At 38.6% G+C, this 18,803-nt stretch overlaps 2 protein-coding genes across 9 annotated transcripts in view; one reads left to right on the top strand and one right to left on the bottom strand.

Moving 5' to 3' along the window:
- The window catches only part of PRICKLE1 (prickle planar cell polarity protein 1), an 89,397-nt gene extending 80,956 nt beyond the window's left edge, over positions 1–8,441 (top strand). For all 3 annotated transcript variants that reach the window (XM_060777583.2, XM_060777585.2, XM_060777586.2), the window contains exons 4-8: positions 358–495; positions 867–1,070; positions 1,669–1,855; positions 2,574–3,434; positions 4,195–8,441. In XM_060777583.2, the coding sequence (XP_060633566.1) occupies positions 358–495; positions 867–1,070; positions 1,669–1,855; positions 2,574–3,434; positions 4,195–5,033 (2,229 nt within the window). In that variant the 3' untranslated portion in view covers positions 5,034–8,441. The remainder of the gene's footprint in view (positions 1–357; positions 496–866; positions 1,071–1,668; positions 1,856–2,573; positions 3,435–4,194) is intronic.
- Positions 8,442–8,529: 88 nt separating this feature from the next.
- PPHLN1 (periphilin 1) overlaps positions 8,530–18,803 on the bottom strand; it is a 37,885-nt gene continuing 27,611 nt past the window's right edge. For all 6 annotated transcript variants that reach the window (XM_060777588.2, XM_067469079.1, XM_060777587.2 and 3 more), the window contains 3 exons: positions 17,103–17,222; positions 16,135–16,275; positions 8,530–9,012 (listed from right to left, as the gene is read on the bottom strand). In XM_060777588.2, coding sequence (XP_060633571.2) covers positions 8,821–9,012; positions 16,135–16,275; positions 17,103–17,222 — 453 coding nt within the window. In that variant the 3' untranslated portion in view covers positions 8,530–8,820. The remainder of the gene's footprint in view (positions 9,013–16,134; positions 16,276–17,102; positions 17,223–18,803) is intronic.

Here is an 18,803-nt window from a genome sequence, read left to right as displayed (position 1 = left end):
ACCAAGGATTTGTGAAAAAGCTTCAGTGGAGACACCTTTTCCCCATGATAACTCTTTCAGGAGTGAATTTTCCTTCCGAGGGGTAGATTTCTCTCACTTTCTGTTGTCTCACCCCTGTTCTTAACTATGAGTCATTTGTAAGCTGGATGTTTTAACTCTAGGACTGCCTGTACTACTTATAAACAAAAAAACAACAACAAAACATTAATGGAAAGAATGATACTCTTTTATTGTTTTTGCTTCTTTTTATGTGGCCACACATGCAGATTTTTAATTGCTAAGTCAACAGTAAAATATGCATTTTACTTTTTAAAATAATCAGCATGTATCCTAAAGTTGACTTTTGTCTTCCTAAAGGTGAGATACTGTCAATCTTTAAGTGAAGAAGAGAAGAAGGAACTTCAAATATTTAGTTCCCAGAGAAAGAAGGAAGCACTGGGACGAGGCACAGTCAAATTACTTCCTCGAGCAGTTATACATGCTCTTTGTGAACAGGTAATTTAAATATATATTATATATATAATATATATTATTTAGATGAATGTCCTACCTCCCCAAACTGGAGCTAAGGTGATTTATTGTTCCATCTGTTTTAACTCAGCTATAAGTATCTAAAATCATGTAAGAACAAACAATTCTGGCCTAAAGGTTTGAAGAAAAATAGTTAATAGGGCTGCTTAAAATTTACAAGCCTCACCTGTGTTAAGATTGCTAAGTGGTCAAGCCATTCCCCTTGGGCTATATTACAGCCAGCCGTGCTTTCCTAAAGAGCAAGCAAATAAATAAATAACAATGACTAAAGAACACCTGAAGGTCAAATGAAACACTGGAAAACAACCTTTGAACTTTCCTGTTTTTATTGGCAGTGTGGTACAAAGATAAATGGAGGTGACGTTGCAGTATTTGCTTCAAGAGCTGGACCTGGAGTTTGCTGGCATCCATCCTGTTTTGTGTGCTTTACATGCAATGAACTCCTTGTTGACTTAATCTATTTCTACCAAGATGGGAAAATCCATTGTGGCCGACACCATGCTGAATTACTCAAGCCACGATGTTCTGCGTGTGATGAGGTAATCTTGCATTCACATAATATATGTGGCAGAAATGGTGATAAACATTGTGTTTCTTGTTCAGTTAAGCAACTAATGTCTTGAAAAGAAAGGTTCATGTGATTCTCCACAAATGAACTTCTCTACTAGTAAAGGTAAAGGTTGTCCCTTAATGTGAAGTCCAGTTGTGTCCGATTCTGGGGCGTGGTGCTCATCTCCATTTCTAAGCAGAAGATCTGGTGTTGTCCATAGAACACCCCCAAGGTCATGTGGCCAGCATGACTGCATAGAGCGTTGCTACCTTCCCGCTGGAGCGGTACCTATTGATCTACTCACATTTGCATGTTTTTGAACTACTAGGTTGGCAGAAGCTGGGCCTCACAGCGGGAGCTCACCCCACACCCCAGATTCGAACCACCGACCTTTCAGTCAGCACGTTGAGCAGCACAATGGCTTAACCTTCTGTGCCACCAGAGATCTAGCAGGTTATTCAACTATACAATTCTACTAGTATAGTTGAATAAATATGCTCGCATATTGAAAGAATATTGTGATTTGATTTCACATAGTAGCCAGGGCAATGTGCAGTTCTGAATCTTTGGCCCTTTGTTCCCCCTAGATTATTTTTGCTGATGAATGCACAGAAGCAGAAGGTCGTCATTGGCACATGAAACACTTCTGTTGCCTTGAGTGTGAAACCATACTTGGAGGACAGAGATATATAATGAAGGATGGGCGTCCCTTCTGCTGTGGCTGTTTTGAATCCCTGTATGCGGAATATTGTGAAACTTGTGGGGAACACATAGGTGAGTATCTTAATACAAACTACACATCTTAAAATACAAAATGTGCTGAGGGTGTACCTTATTCAATGGCCGAAGTTACAAAAACTGTAGTTGTACTATACAATTTGGTGGCAGAGTAGGGAACCAGAGTCATGCAGGGCCCATTCCCCAAGGTACTGTGTTTGGTATCTTAAAGCTAGCATTTCAAAACTAGTGGGAAAACATTGCAGTCTCTCAAAATATTCTGCTGCTGACCTCAAAGTTACCACATGCCAATAAGACGTCAGTGGCAATATTTGCAGAATTGCTCTATTAGCATATTTAATTCTATCTCTTCTATCTCAGTCTTCTCTAATTAGAACTGTTGATCACTTTATGACCTAAGCTATTAAATTAGCATAGCACACAGCTAGATGGGGTGCTATCTCTGCCAATTGCTTTTGTCATGGGGAGCTCATATTTCAGAGAGTGTGTGGCAGCATAAAAGACTTTTGTTAGACTAGAGCACATTTCAATCATCAGTCAAATAGGCTTATGCAACAGAAAATTTGTTATCAATTAATATGCTACAAGATTTTTGGGGGGCAACTTCCAATTTAAATTAAGCATAAAAGTCCTATGTCTATAGTTTTAGTTTTGTGTTTATAGTTATGTGGGTGTAAGAAAAATAGGCAGGAAAAATACCAAACAAGTAAACATGTACAAAACTCTAAGACACTTTCTCTTTTCTTCCCAACAGGGGTTGATCATGCTCAAATGACTTATGATGGACAACACTGGCATGCCACCGAAACTTGCTTTTCATGTGCTCAGTGCAGAGTTTCTCTACTCGGCTGCCCTTTCCTTCCCAAGCAAGGCCAGATTTATTGTTCTAAATCCTGCAGCCTGGGAGAGGATGTTCATGCTTCGGACTCTTCGGACTCTGCCTTCCAGTCTGCTCGCTCAAGAGATTCCAGAAGAAGTGTTCGCATGGGGAAAAGCAGTCGGTCTGCAGACCAGTGCAGGCAATCTCTCCTCTTGTCTCCAGCACTGAACTACAAATTCCCTGGTCTTTCCAGCAATGCTGATGATACGCTCTCTCGGAAACTGGATGATTTAAGTTTGTCAAGGCAAGGAGGAGGCTTTGTAGATGAAGACCTCTGGAAAGGAAGGCAAGAGGAAGTACCTGATGATCCAGAGGAGTGGGCTGAGCATGAAGACTACATGACACAGCTGCTCCTAAAATTTGGCGATAAAGGCCTCTTTCAGCAACCAGTGGAAGTAGATGTGAGATCAAATGAGCCATGGATATGTGAGAGTATCGTTCAGGGGAGATCAGAATTGAAGAAAAATAGTCAAAGCCTAGCAAGTAAGAAATACCAGTCAGATATGTACTGGGCACAGTCCCAAGATGGGCTGGGAGATTCTGCGTATGGAAGTCACCCCGGACCTGGAAGCAATAGGAAAATCCAAGAGTTGGAAATGGAACATGGCACAACTAGATACAAACATGACCAAAAGCCATGGTATGATGACTCACTAGAGCGTTTGTCAAACCTGAAGCAACAGGAGCAGTGTGTTCGGGATTCAATGGATTCACTTGCCCTATCTAATATCACAGGTAAGATAACTAAAAACTCTATCTTACAATTTGTTTCACTTGGAGAACATTTATGTGATTTAGTCTACACCAGGGATTCATGGTAGTAGGGCGTATTCCTCTCTGTATTCGCTGGGCAGGCATTATATCTCACACAAGGACTAAAATGGGCTTCTCAGACTTAGATCCATCTTCTTTTACTTACTAGTCTGCTTACAATCTTACTTTGCTCTTTACTCTTGCTCCCCTCTTTTTAATCTCTTTATTGCTTTATGCAATTTTAATTGTTACATACTGTAATTCCTTTCCATACAGATATCATAACAACTTTTTTTGTCTCTATCCCTTTCCAATCAAGAATTCATGAACCTTACTCCTATCAATCACCATAACAGGAACTGTCTTCCAAGTAATAGCACATTGTATTTATACTTGGAATATTCAGAACTATATATTATATATTCAGATTGAAAAGTTTGCTTTCCATTATAGATCAGAATCCTAAAGAGGACCTGCCACTTTGTGGATTTAAGTCTGCAGGAATTAGAATTGAGCAATTTTGTTACATCCAAACCCAGTAAAGGACTGCTGTTAAATTACGAAGTAGGACAGCCAACAGAGTGACCAAGGCACATTGGAACTGGCCCACATAATGGAGGATTTCGACCAATAGTTTAATTGTTTTCCTTAGCAGAAATGTTGTGGAAAACATGGAAGAGTGGTGATGGTGGTGATGTATAATATACATTTTATTACATAATTGTTTCTGTTTCCCTTCTAGGTGCTTCTGCTGATGGAGAAGTCAAACCGAGACCTTCTTTGTATTCCTTACAAACCTATCAGGAACTGGACACAGAAGACTGTGAGAAATTGAGCAACATGGGAACACTGAATTCCTCAATGCTTCACAGGAGTACAGAATCTCTTAAAAGTTTAAGCTCTGAATTATGTCAAGGTGAGACGCTGCCAGAAGAGAAGCCGATGCATGTGCCCGTACTAAGAAGATCCAAATCACAGAGCAGGCCTCAGCAAGTGAAGTTTTCAGATGATGTAGTTGATAACGGAAATTATGAGAGTCTCGACATCCGTCAACCTCCCATGAGTGAAAGGACTCGCAGACGTGTTTTTCAATATGAGGACCAAGGGAAGAGGCATCATCATCGTCACAGGAGGAGTCGAAAGTCTCGTTCTGACAATGCACTTCATTTGGCTGCAGAAAGAAAACCTCAAAAGGAGAGACTTAATTTTTATTCTCCTCAGGATTACAGCAAATTAATTCAAAATAAAAGTCCTCATGCCATTCGGGCATACACTCCCAACTCATACAGTCAATATACTCATGTTGCTTCCAACTATGCATTGGGGAATCAAAGAGATCAGGTTTTTGGATTCTTTGGTGAGGAAGAAGACTCTTGGTGTTCATCTTCATCATCGTCTGATTCTGAAGAAGAGGGATATTTCTTAGGCCAGCCAATTCCACAGCCCAGATCAGTGAGATACCCCTACTATGCAGATGTCCTTTCCAGTCCACCTACTGAGCTCCCCAGTTCTCACTTTGGACAGAGAACAAAATCCAAAAAGAGAAAATCGCACAAAGGGAAAAACTGTATAATTTCTTAAGTTTTACTAGGAATTATTGACTCTGTGCCTACACTGTTCTTCAAATCCTATGTAGATAAATGGTTTAAATACAGCCTATAACATGGACAGTCCATTCCATGGATTGTCCATCTGTATCATCTCCCAAGGCTCTGTACGTAATCAACAGAACTAAGAGGCATGTAAGTTTGATTCTATGCAGATGTAGCATTTTAAAAGCCCTTCTAACAACTGAAGATAATCCAGTAAAACAAAGTGCAGTCCTAAAATTGGAAAGAATTCAACATTTTGGGCCAAGACCTCATTTCATACTTTAATTGTCTAGTTAGAAGATGCTCGGTTGCATTTCCCATAACATTTAATCATTTAGTGTGCTATCATGGATTGATGGGAGTTGCTGTTCAACAACTTCTGAGGGTCAACATATTCCTTAAACTTGGGTTAGTGCTACATGTATGAGCTGGAACAAGCCCAAATAATAGTTTCAGCTGGTGCATATCTATTTCTTTTGTATGGTTAGCAGGACCACAGTGAGACTAAGTTTCATTTGCACTGGCTGTGAGATTGTCATATACAAACCAGGAAAAATATTTGACAAACTTCAAGTTTGTTAAAAACAAGCTAATATGAAACAGAATAGTTTATTGAGTGCAAGCTGGGGGGCGGGGTTTGAACCAAACTAATCTGTATTCTAAAAAGGTTATATTTCAAACTTGCTTCAAATGGTGATGAGGAAAAATACTTACATTCATCACCTACTTAGTTAATGATGTGTAACTGCAGTTCTCCTGGTCCAGTCCTCCAAGCCCACTTTGACAGCTAGCAGCTGCACTGAATCAAAGAATTGGAAGAGACCTCATGGGCTGTCCAGTCCAACCCCCTGCCAAGAAGCAGGAAAGTTGCATTCAAAGCACCCCCGACAGATGGCCATCCAGCCTGTTTAAAAGCCTCCAAAGAAGGAGCCTCTACCACACTCCGGGGCAGAGAGTTCCACTGCCGAACAGCTCTCACAGTCAGGAAGTTGCTCTCACAGTCACTGAGTGATAGATGTCTGCTCAGATGGCAACCATAGATTAGAACCATAAAATCACAGCGGTGGAAGAGATCTCATGGGCCATCCAGTCCAGCCCTCTGCCAAGAAGCAGGAAAATCGCATTCAAAGCACCCCCGACCAGGGCACAGGAAAACAAAGTTTCTGTCCCCCTCACATCTGCAATGTGGAATTGTGACAGTTGTAGTCCTTCAGATTGTCAAAGCCTGGAAACCTGCTTTTCCTGAGCCTTGATCGCCATCTAAACAAATTTTCATCACTCGATGTGGCTGGTGTCCAGCGAGGCAGGAAGGCTATTTACAACTGTGGCAAAAGTGCCATGACCACAAATACATAGTATTACTCAATGCAAACCATATTCAGGGGTAACTGCTACTAATCTGTAACCACAATACTCAGTGCCAGCCATTATCACAACATAAAACATTAAGCCAAAGTTTTCAACTAAAAATCTACTGCAGGATCGTCTAGGGCAGTGGTTCTCAACCTGTGGGTCCCCAGGTGTTTTGGGCCTCCAACTTCCAGAAATCCCAGTTTACCAGCAGTTAGGATTTCTGGGAGTTGATGGCCAAAACATCTGGGGACCCACAGGTTGAAAACCACTGGTCTAGGACATCTTATGTGTGGATGTAATACTAAAGGAGAGGCTGTCAGTCTGACATTCCATGCTTGTTAGGATTTAAAAAAATATTCATAGGGAAACAGGTTGCCAATCTTCTACCAAACATGGTTTAGTATTGTCTGTGCATAGCCAGTGTCTCACACTGTGCATTCCTGTTAATCTGTATTAATGCCGCCCAACCAGTCTGATGAACTAGTATGCTCTAGCAGGATTTAAAACACAAAGCAAGTGATTTAAATCCTGCCAAACTGACTTCTGTTTAATTTTTGTTTTGAGTGATCTTCACTCAGGAAAAAGCAATTGAGCATAAAATGTTCACTGCCCTCAAGCGACTTTTCATGTGTTGTAAGCCAAAGCCCCATGTATGAAACTAATTGTACGAACTTAGTGAGTCCGCTTACTGTTGTAAAACAAACAAGGATCCTGAATGTCGAAACACTATCCCAGCTGCCAAATGTAGTATATGAGCAGCAGTTAGAAACAACTAATATTTATAATGTAGTATTTCATAGCTGAAACTGTGTTCATAACACTGCAAATAATGTACATATTGTAAAGTTAAAATGTAAGACTATTTTTATATCCCTGAATTGAAAGACATTTGTTTAAAATACAAAGAGTAGTTTTATTTGAGGGTTTAACATCAGCTTGAGTCAACAGGGGTTTGCTAAATGTTCATAAGTTTATAGTAGTGACATGTTTAATTTTTGACAGTAATGCTCTGTTTGCATGGTGGAGCTATGTAAATACTGTTTAAGCTAAGGTTCTTAATATTAAAGGAATTATTTATGGGTCAAGGAAACCAAATTGTGTAGGTAGTGCGCACACACATCCTGGTATAGACAAACTCATCAAAACACACAGCTTGGTATAACATGCAACAAAGTACTGTTTTAGAAACACACCATGTTTTAAAATGTATAGTGAATAGTTATCTACAATTTGCAAAAAAAAAAATCATTTCTCGGGAGCTGACATATACGAGCAGTGGAATATTGCAAGTTATTTAAGCAGCCATAATTTAAGGACTATTGAATCACCATCTGAGAAATGAAACCTTATTTCTGATTTGGTTTAATAACCAAACTGACATTATGCATAGGAAATTATGGCCTTGTGCTTGTAAAAAGAATGGGCTGATTGAAAAAAGAAGGCAACTCCTGTCAAGTCTCCTCTCTAAAACAAGCCAAATACAACTCTACATCTTATAATTTTCTCTACATCTTACAATTTTCTCTTCAATTTACCCAATTTGGGAAAATCTTTTTGGAGCTGTTTGTAGTCTTAAATGATTTCCTGATCCTAAATGATATGATGCCCCTGAAATGGGCAGCAGAGACGTCTCTTACAAACATTGCAACATTTCCAGGAACACATCACATGCTTCGTTGCAAGAGATGCATATGTTTAGGACATTGAAACTAGAGAATATTCAAAGTGCCAAATCACAATTGTGCAATGGATTCATTTAAAGTAAGCTTTATCTTTATCAATGGATACTATAGTCAAAGACAAGCCACTGAACTGCGTCATAAGAATGCTCCACTTGTATGACCTATTGGGAAAGTGAGGCAGAAACAGATTCAGCATAGGTAATAATCCTGGAAAATATCAAATTCATCTGGGCAACTATACCATTTGTACAATGTCAACTTGTATAGCTCTGTACCTGTTTAAAATTGTTGTCTTCAATACACTCATTTGTAAAAATAAACAAATCCATTAATATGCTGCAAACTCCTCAAGCAGAACAATATATTCTTTCTCATTATTGTGCTTTTGGCATGAAATACTGTACATACCAAAATTGAATACCGTTTAGGTAAGGTCAAGAAAATCCCAACTTTTCAAAAAGACTTGGAAGGCTTTTAATTACAGGTCATTTCACTTTACAGCTCATAAGAAACTTTTAAAAATTCCTGATTTAGTGATGGAATTCAGACACTAAGACACAGTTCTCTTATCCAAAATAATAGTAATGGAATGCAAAAAGGCTATCTGTCCTGAGGACAACATATATTCTGCATTTATTGAACTTATTTTTTTCCCTGTAGGATGTACAAACATTGGTGTGAAGTTACTAGTATTCATTAAACACACAGTATTTACAACGTATGAACAATTCGGAACTGATGTTAGGGTTCTTCAAATTCTTGGCTTCTGGCATCATATTCTGTTATGAAGTGTTTAAGTTCTTCAATACATCTCTCACCAATTTCATGCAAGTTTTGTCTCAAGGAAAACTGGATGGATTTTTCTAATGAAGGGTCTTTTTCAATCAGCATCTTCACTACAGCACCAAAGGTTTCACAGTCCTGTTTGTATACCTAGAAAAGATTTTTAGAAGATACTGAATTAAATGTAGAATTCGGAATGTTCATCATCTAAAAAGAAAGCAGTTTTCTCAAATACCAAATGTACAAAGGAGCTGGTGATTAGGAGCACATTTTGCCAGCAATGTATAGTTTGCTAATTGGGAACATATGAAGAGGAAGCAATCTAGCTTCAGTTACAGGTATCAAGAATATAAAACACTCCCTACATTAAGTTGTCTTTATAGTTCAGCTGATAAAAAAGCCAGCCATAATGATAGTAGTGACTAGTGACTTCATCAAACTAGAGAATGAATCCACTTTAAAATCCAGTTTCTACCTCCTGTAGAATTCTGGGGTTTGTAGTTTAGGGTGGAGCCTTTAACAGTCTCATTAAACTAGAAACCCCAGAATTCTGCAGGAGGCAGAAACCGGATTTTAAGTGGATTCATTCTCTAGTGTGATGAAGTAGTCGGTGTTTTGAGTTCTAGACTGTTAGCAATCTTTGGAGGTCTAAATGGTTTGGGACCAGGTTACCTGAAGAACTACTTGCCTTACAATGAAACTACATGGGTCCTGATAACAGTCAGATGTCTGTACTCTGTTATGAATCATCAAAGTAGTAGGTGCAAGTATAAAACTTCAGTGGTGGCCCCAGAACTGTGTATGATATTCATACGGTTGCCAAAGTTTATCTACCTGGCTGTTTATATCTTAGTGACATGTTTCATACATTGGTTTTTAAGTAATTTTTGGCCATGTGAAATCCTTTGCTGTCTGTGTATGTCTTACTGACTTGGCAAGCAGAATTCAAATGCATTAAATATGTGCAGAGGGTCAGGAGCATCAGAAGTGAACAGACAGAGAAAGGGTCAATGGCATTTACAGGCTTTTTACAGGCCAGCAACCTTCTCACCCCACTGTTCCCTGACAATCCGCAAAACAACAAAAAGATGGGCTGCAGGAAAGAGATGGTGAAGCTTCCCTCTTCTGCAAACTTTTCAGTTTGAAGACATGATAAAGGGACAACTGCAAACATGCTCCTTTAGAAGGAATGTCATCGCCTCTCCCCAGATAGACAAACCCATCAGCAGAAGTTGAACTGGCAGGACTGACTGTATTCACTTCACTCAGTCCATTATTTATTCCAGACACCAATTCAATATTTGGCCATTTACAGACTCACATTTCACCCATACCACTACTTTAACAAAACTGAATGTATGCAAATATGCAGTTGAGTCTGGCAGCTGGATTTATTTGATCAAAGTACATAGTGCTCCCTTGTAATCCAGGCAGAACAGAAGTTGACTTAAGTATAGGTTAAAGCTAACTGGACTCCCAGACAGAAGGCTGCATGAAAATCATACCAATTGCTGAAATTCAAAATACATTAAAATATTAAATTTGTCAAGTTAGACCCTGTAAAAAAATTGCAATGTTTTGCTAATATGCAGGTATATCTCAATCCACTGGATAGAAAAACAAACATTAATAGCACAAATTCAGTTGTATTTTTTTATGGTTTTGAATATTTTGCATACTGTCTGAGTGCACCAATGGAGTTCACAAGCTTTTACAACCACTTGTCAGCTATATTCCATTTTTAAGATATTTCTGTCCATTTTAAGTGCTCAAGGAAATAGTTTCTATTTTAGTTTGCTGTGATAAGGACCTGGATGAAATATAGCCAGGATCATAACAATTTTTAGCTGGTCCTCTTCCATGGGAAGAAAGCTCATGAATATAAGAAATCAACTGATCTTTGACTTGGAAACTTTTTCAACATTTTATATTTAAAAGAAATATTTTTGCCACTATTCTCCTTGTCATTTTCTCCTTTGACTTCAAGTTTGAGATATTCATCTCAATACATAGTACAAAATCCTTTTAAAAACACAAAGGATTCCAATCTGCATAACACTGGTACAAAACATATAGGAAAATAAACATTCAGTTCTTCTGGAATGTATTGAATACCTCCAAAAATCTGAATTCAATTGTAGTTCCAACTAAAGGAGGCAGAGCCACTACTGTTACTTTTGAATAGTAAGTCCCTGACTTACAAACTTACCATATATTTGACTCCTAGTTACAAATAGGCTTGAGATAACAGGAATTGAGAGGAAATTTAGCCCTAAGAAAATAAATTCACTCCTGAAAGAATTGTCATGGTAAAAAGGTGTCTCCACTGAAGCACTATCACCAATCCTTGTTTCCACAACAAGCCAAATTTTTCCAAAATCCAGTTCTCACAGGGACAAAAGGTGAGGTGAAATTTTCTGAATGGGCAGAGACAGTAAAACAAACATTGTCACTTCCAACTCTTCGTGACCTCTTGGACCAGCCCACGCCAGAGCTCCCTGCTGGCCTTCCCACACCCCCAGCTCCTTCAAGAATACCATCCATCCATCTTGTCCTTGGTTGGCCCCTCTTCCTTTTTCCTTCCATTTTCCCCAGCATCATTATCTTCTCCAAGCTTTCCTGTCTTCTCATTATGTGGCCAAAGTAATTAATCTCTGCCTCTAATATTCTTCCCTCCAGTGTTTACATTACAGGAGTGTTAGCCCTTCCCTGCGCTATCCAAAACTAAAAATTGGCTGGAATTACACTTAAAAATATACCTGTTCTGGCTTACATATAAATTCAATTTAAGAGCAAACCTACAAAATGAATCTTGCCCATAACCCAGTGACTGCCTGTACTTATGTAAATAGGTATAAATCTATAGCTCTCCCCCTTAGGATTAGGAATTGGACAATAGCCAGAATGCATAAGAATACATTTAAAACAAACCTGACTATAATCTTGAAATCTGTTGCTCAGTGACCCTCAAGAGAAAGTGCAGTGACCATTCTAAACATTACTTCATATACCAGATGTTCATACCAGATTTACAGTCATATCACTATAGCATCCATCTGGCCAAATGTTAAATATAGGCCCATTTTCCGGGGGGGGGGGGGGGGGGGTTACCATGAAAATCTTATCTCCGCTTAAAACATTTCCAGTAACTTCTGACTGTGCTTAATTAGAACGTTGATTAAGTATAAACCACTAAAAATTCAACACGTATACATGGTTGAACAGATGTTTTCCTTTCACTAAGTCTGGATGAAGAAACCCACCACTATCCAATTAATCTAATGCAAATGAGATTTTAAAATGTGTACTAAACTTTGCACAGGTACAAATCCATATTTGCTTTTTTAACAAAACAAAAGAAAGTCACTGGAAAATAACACTAAAATCTGAAGTTGCAATAATATGGCTGCGATCCTAAAACACATTTACTAGGAAGTGTAAGCCTTCGTGAATACATTTTAAGTAAACATTTGATACTGTCAGGTTAGAGAAGAAATCCTGGGGAGACAGTGAGGGTGAGTTGAGAATCTATGAACGCCTGCAGTTCTACCTTCATCATATTTCCTTGTGTCTGTAAAAATTGTAGAAAATTCATGTATTCAAAACCAAAGCATAGCCATTCTATTCTATTCCATTTTTAAGAAAAGAGAACAAAGGAGAAAAACCAGAGACAATAAAACCACAGGACTAGAAGGTATGTAAATAATACTATTTGCGCATAATAGAAAGCAGTCATAAACCATACAAAAAGCAGGAGCTATGTTATTAAAAAATTCCAAGTATGAATCAAGGATTTTGAACATTAGTAATGTACCGTTACAACTGTGGAACTCAGACCAACACAAAAAGTACAGTAACTCATAGTCACCCACTGAAAATTCTGGTTGCAGTAGGGTTTCATTTAAATTTTTGCTCTACAGTTTTACTCCTGTTACTGAGTTGTTTTTGAACTCACTTCTTGGAAAAGCGTTACCAAAGTAGGACAATCTGCTTCCTTTAGCATTTCTGATACACACGAGCAAAACGTAACCCACCACCTTAAGACACAGATCACTGGATTCCCACAGTACTACCTATTCTAATACTTCATCACACTAAAGAAAGAATCCACTTTAAATCCGGTTTCTGCTTCCTGAAGAATTCTGGGGGTTGTAGTTTAGTGAGGCTGTTAAAAGCTCCTCCCTAAACTCCAAACCCCAGAATTCTGCAGGAGGCAGCAACTGGATTTAAAGTGGATTCTTTCTCTAGTGTGATGAGATCCTAATTAACAGTACAGTGAGAAAACTCAAGCTATAGGCCCTATCTACACTGCCATATAATGCAGTTTCATAACACAATTTAACTGCATTGAACTGCATAGAACTGGGAAGCCCTGGCCCTTGAGCGCTCCAGCAGGAGTTCAGCTGTGACCAGCAATGCTGCAGAATTCGAGGAGGCACGAGTGGAGGGTGAAAGAGAGAAACGTGCCAGGAGGAAGGCGCGTCAAGCCAACCCCGACCGGGACCGCCTTCCACCTGGAAACCAATGCCTACACTGCGGAAGAAGATGCAGAAAAGAATAGGGCTCTACAGCCACATGCGGACCCACAAGGAAACCCATAATGGAAGACCATCTTACTCATCCAATGAGGGATCGCCTAAGTAAGTAAAGTAAGTAAGGTAGTGTAGACTCACATAATGCAGTTAAACTGCATTATGTGTAGTGTAGACGGCCTTAGAATCCTCATATCTAAAGACCTTTACATAATTTCCCATTTTTTTATTTTGTTTTTTAAAAAGGTACTTCCATTGGAATACGCTAAGAACAATTCTACCCTAAGCAATTCCAGCCCATCTTACCTTTCCAAACGTATATCTCCCTATGAACCATCTCGGAGCTTAAGATCGTCTGGGAAGGCCCTGCTCTCAGTCCCGCCTTCTTTGCAGATGTGACTGGTGGGGATGAGAGACAGGGCCTTCTCAGTGGTGGTCCCCTGGCTGTGGAATTCTCTCCCTAGGGATATTAGATCAGCCCCCTCCCCTCCTGACCTTTTGTAGAAAAGTGAAGACATGGCTTTTCGAACAACCCTTTGGAAATGCAATGCAATAGACGAACATGGAATCATGTGATAATGAACTTTGGAATGGCTCAGACAATGTTTTTGGACAAGGAGATTAACAATGAAGGAATTCGTTTTTATGTGATTTCAAAGCTCTTTGTATGGTTTTTCAATTTGTTTTAAATGTTTTTAAGTGTAAATTGTTAAGGCATCAAATGGCTGTCTGATTGTAAGCTGCCTTGAGTCACCTTCGGAAAGAAGGCAGGACAGAAATATCATAAATAAATAAAGAATAAATAAATAGGTAGCATTTTTTAAAAAGCACTGACTTGTTTCTTAACAGTGATTCTGTCCTAGTGACAAGTGCAAGGAAATATTATTTTCACTATTCCTCTTAGCTAATATAAGAAATTAGTGAAATTAATGTTTAGGTAAAGGTAAGGTTTCCCCTGACATTAAGTCTAGTCGTACCCGACTCTGGGGGGTAGAGCTCATCTCCATTTCTAAGCCAAAGAGCTGTTGTCCATAGACACCTCCAAGGTGATGTGACCAGCATGACTGCATGGAGCACTGTTACCTTCCTGCCAATGCAGCACCTATTGATCTACTCACATCTGCATGTTTTCAAACTGCTAGGTTGGAAGAAGCTGGGGCTAACTGCAGGAGCTCACCCTGCTCCCCAGATTTGAACCACCAATCTTTTGGTCAGCAAGTTGAGCAGCTCAGCGGTTTAAACAGCTGTGCTACCCGGGGACTCAAAATTAATGTTTACTAACGCTCTATGATGTAATAATGATAATAATAATCATCATCATCATCATTTTATTTATACCCTGCCACCATCTCCCCAAGGGGACTTGCGGCGGCTAACATGAGGCCAAGCCCAACAATTACAATAAGGCAAAATAAAATACATACAACAGATAATAACATCAAATAAAATGCAAACAATAACAAATAATGCAATAGGGTAAACACAGAATGTGAGATAAATAATAAAGAAGTTACCACAGTGGGCTGGGCCAAATGCAAGGGATAAAATAATAAAAACCCTGGGTGAGATGGATGAGTAGGGTAGTATATCTGGTGGGAGATTCAAATGGGACAAGCGGTGGAGTGTAATTTCAATAAGGGATGGCATAAAGTGTATCAAGGACATTTTGTACTGAGATGGTCATTGTATGGGGATTTGTTGTTCATTCCTCAAAGGCATGTGATTCTCTCCTTACCCTAACGTACTCCTTGCTGGAGAGCTTCTCTAACCGTAAAGAGAAGCCGGAGTGCAGGCAGAGCTGCAGTGAATGGAGATTAACAAGAAATATCTGCCCCACATTGTGCAACCATTAGATTACAGCCCCATACAGCCTTTAGAACTACTTTGATTTATTATTATCAAAGATTTTAAAGACTGAAATATTTTGGCTGAGAATACACCCAAATGTAACTAGGAAGTAAATAGCTTTTCACTATTGAAGGACCTACCCTTCAATGATTTACTAACTGGAAACTGTTTCCTAAAAAGTTCTACAGTAAACTTGTTTGTCACATACAGGAAGGGTGTTGTTTTCTCTATAAAAAAGGTTTGCTTAGCACTGCTTTGCTAGCTAGAAATGTATTAATAATTCTAGTTTTATGTTTATAGGCCCACATAGGAAGGAATTTTAATAAAGACCTCATGTAAAAGAGGACATAGGTTAAGTGAGGGTGGAGTTCATTATGCTGGCATGGAAACAACACAGCCCCTTTTAAATAGAGATAGAATGCAATTTTCTGTTGAAAACAGAACATTCCTACAGAACATTTTAATAAGGTTTCTACCCAGGCATCATACAGAATTACACAAACTGTTGTTTTTCCTGTCACCCAGTTCTACACATCTCCTGCTCCAGTCAAAATGGCAGACCAGGATTTAGTATACAAATCCAGTTACTCAAATTTATCAGAAGGTATTTATTTATTTATTCCCTCCTCTTTCCCTAATTCTGGGATGCTTAGGAATACTGGAAAAAAATCTGCTCACTCTGAACTATCCAACAAGACAAGGAATACCATCTAAGCCTAGAAAGACTGTATTACCTGGGGTCAGGGAGACAGTAAATGGCCTTACTTGATTTTTCTTATATATCTTATAATATAAGACTATGAAAGCATGACATCAAAAACCAAAGAGCAAATTCAATTCACAAAAAAAGGAAAATATTATTTAGAAAGGAGTGAATGACAGTGATTCTTACTTTCTCAATCTCTGCTGTCTTTGCAGCAATTGCCTTGGCACGTCTAACACGCTGAGTGTCTTCAAATAATTCATTATCGTCTGTTATGTCGGCAACAGTTGCTTCACGATGTTCCGCATATAATGGTTCCGAAGCTTCTGCCTTTAAGAAACACAGTAGTATTATGTGACTAAAAGAGATATGTAAGTAAGATATATTAGGTATCTTCTCACTAACTAGCCGTTTTCATACATTTCAAAGAAACTGGCATAGCACATACTTCAAAACAATTGTCCAAATTGCTATATCAGTGGAAGGCCAAATAAAGAGCTCCTGCAGTCAGATTTATGGCTTATGAAGCCTTTTGTGAACAGTCGATAAGTCAGATGAATTCAATGCTGCACAGATAATTTGAGCACATCTGATCCAGTATAGCACTCTCAGTACTTTGGCAACAGATACTAAATTAGAGGAAATTCCATTTTTTCCTTTCACCAAAAGCAAATTGGCTGACCTGCACTCAAAGCTACCAGCCCCTCCACCTCTGAATTGGGATACACACACTAATTTGTAGGCCTCTGAATGGATCAGATACTCAGCCCTTTTTTGAACCAAGTTTCAGAGTATAATTCAAAACTTCTGTAAGTGCTGCTCAATGTTAGATCATGTAAACATGCAGAGTTGTAACTAAAGAAGGGCATTATACAGGAGAAAATACTAATTCTAGAGGATGCACTTGTATCATTTCAGAAAGTAAAGCAAAAAAGAAATGTGGTCACAGCACAGCAAAATTTTGCCCTTGAGTAAAGATAGACTTGTGTTCCCTTATTTTACTGTAGAAACCAAATTCCATTACCTGGCTTAAAGATGAACACAGCCCAGACCTTTTCTATCACACAGTTCTGAGCTTTGCTTGAACACCAATTTAGAACAACATGGAAAGAAAAAATAGCTCAATACAAATACCTACTGGCATTATTTTCACTTACTTCATATTCTGAAATTTCAGGTACACTGCTTGTGTCTCCTTTCTCTGGTTTATCAGCAGGCCACCTACTTGCAGTTTCTGCAAGCTCCTTTTCTGATAGCCTGCCACTTTTGTCCAAGGCCTAGTTAAAAGAAAGAAACAAATACTGTAAAAGTGTAAACATAAATATGTAGGAGAAGCTGAATACAAGTTCAAGATAATTTGAAATACCATATCTACGCAAATATAACCCAAGTTTTTCAGCCCTTTCTTTGGACTGAAAAAGTCTTCCTTGGCTAAGAATGGGATCAAGGCTCCGATGCTGCCCCTGCTGTTACAGTTGTTTCCAGACACTGCTTGCACTATATAATATATTTCTCTCTCCTCTTCCCCTCCCTTAACAATGTGTTTTCTTTTCCAAATTCTCCCTCATTCCGCTTCTCCTCCCAGGCTGGAGTTGCCCAATTTGGAAACTCTTATTTAAAAAGAGAGAGAGAGAGAGAGAAGGGAATGTTTTGAAAAGAGAAAGGAGGGGAGCTTGTAAAGAATATATAGATTTTCCTCCTAGAAATCTTTACAAGCCCTGTGTTATCTGTATATATCTATATGCATATTCATCTTATATATGCATTTCCCCTGAAGTCTTTTGCAAGCCTGATTTCAGTTTATTAAAATGTATCAGGTTTATATTTGTATTTTTGTTACCTTGGAAGTGTTTGCTGGCCTTTGCAAGGCCTATAGATCTATAAATATGTTTCTATACATGCATGTTTCTCCTGAAGTCTTTGCAAACCATATATTTATTAATCTTATAAAAGCATTTTCCCTGAAATATTTGTTAATCTCTCCTACAGATATATAGGAATTTCCCCTATATGCCTACATTTATCTTTGCAATCCCTATGTACCTATATATCTGTATCTATCTATACAAATTAATTTTATATAAGAATTTTCCCTTCACATGTTTTCAGATCTTTGCAAATCCTATATACATATAGATATCTAGAGATTTCCATATACCTGTAGATCTGTACGTATATGTATAAATTATTCTTATATATATGAATTTTCCCCTCACATATTTGCAAGTCTCTGCAAATCCTATATAGATATAGATATTGATATATATAGAGAGAGAGAGAGAGAGATGTACCTATAGGTCTGTATGGCTCTGTGTGTGTGTATGTGTGTGCATGCATATGTGTAGGTAAAGGTAAAGGTTTTCCCGACATTAAGTCTTGTCGTGTCCGACTCTGGGGGTTAGTGCTCATCTCCATTTCTAAGCCAAAGAATCAGTGTTGTCTGTAGATACATCCAAGGTCATGTGGCCGGCATGACAGCATGGAGTGCCGTTACCTATTGATCGACTCACAATAGCATGTTTTCAAACTGCTAGGTTGGCAGAAGTGGGGCTAATAACAGGAGCTCACGCCACTCTCCGGATTCGAACCTGAGACCTTTCGGTCAGCAATTTCAGAAGCTCAGCACTTTAACCCACTACGCCACCGGGGGTTCTTTCTTTATTATATACATATTTGAAAGCCCTATATATCTAAATTACTATATGTCTATCTAGACATCTATAGATAGATAGATAGATAATTATATCTATATAGGATTTGCAAAGGGTTGCAAACATGTGAGAGGAAATTCATATATAAAATTATTTATGTCTATGTGTGTATATATATAAAAATAATTTTATATATGAATTTCCCCT

The sequence above is a fragment of the Anolis sagrei genome, chromosome 5, assembly GCF_037176765.1.
Source record: "Anolis sagrei isolate rAnoSag1 chromosome 5, rAnoSag1.mat, whole genome shotgun sequence".
NCBI classification, from domain to species: Eukaryota; Metazoa; Chordata; class Lepidosauria; order Squamata; family Dactyloidae; genus Anolis; species Anolis sagrei.
The sequence above is the reverse complement of the archived record's forward strand: the minus strand, read 5'-3'. Positions and strand labels throughout refer to the sequence as shown.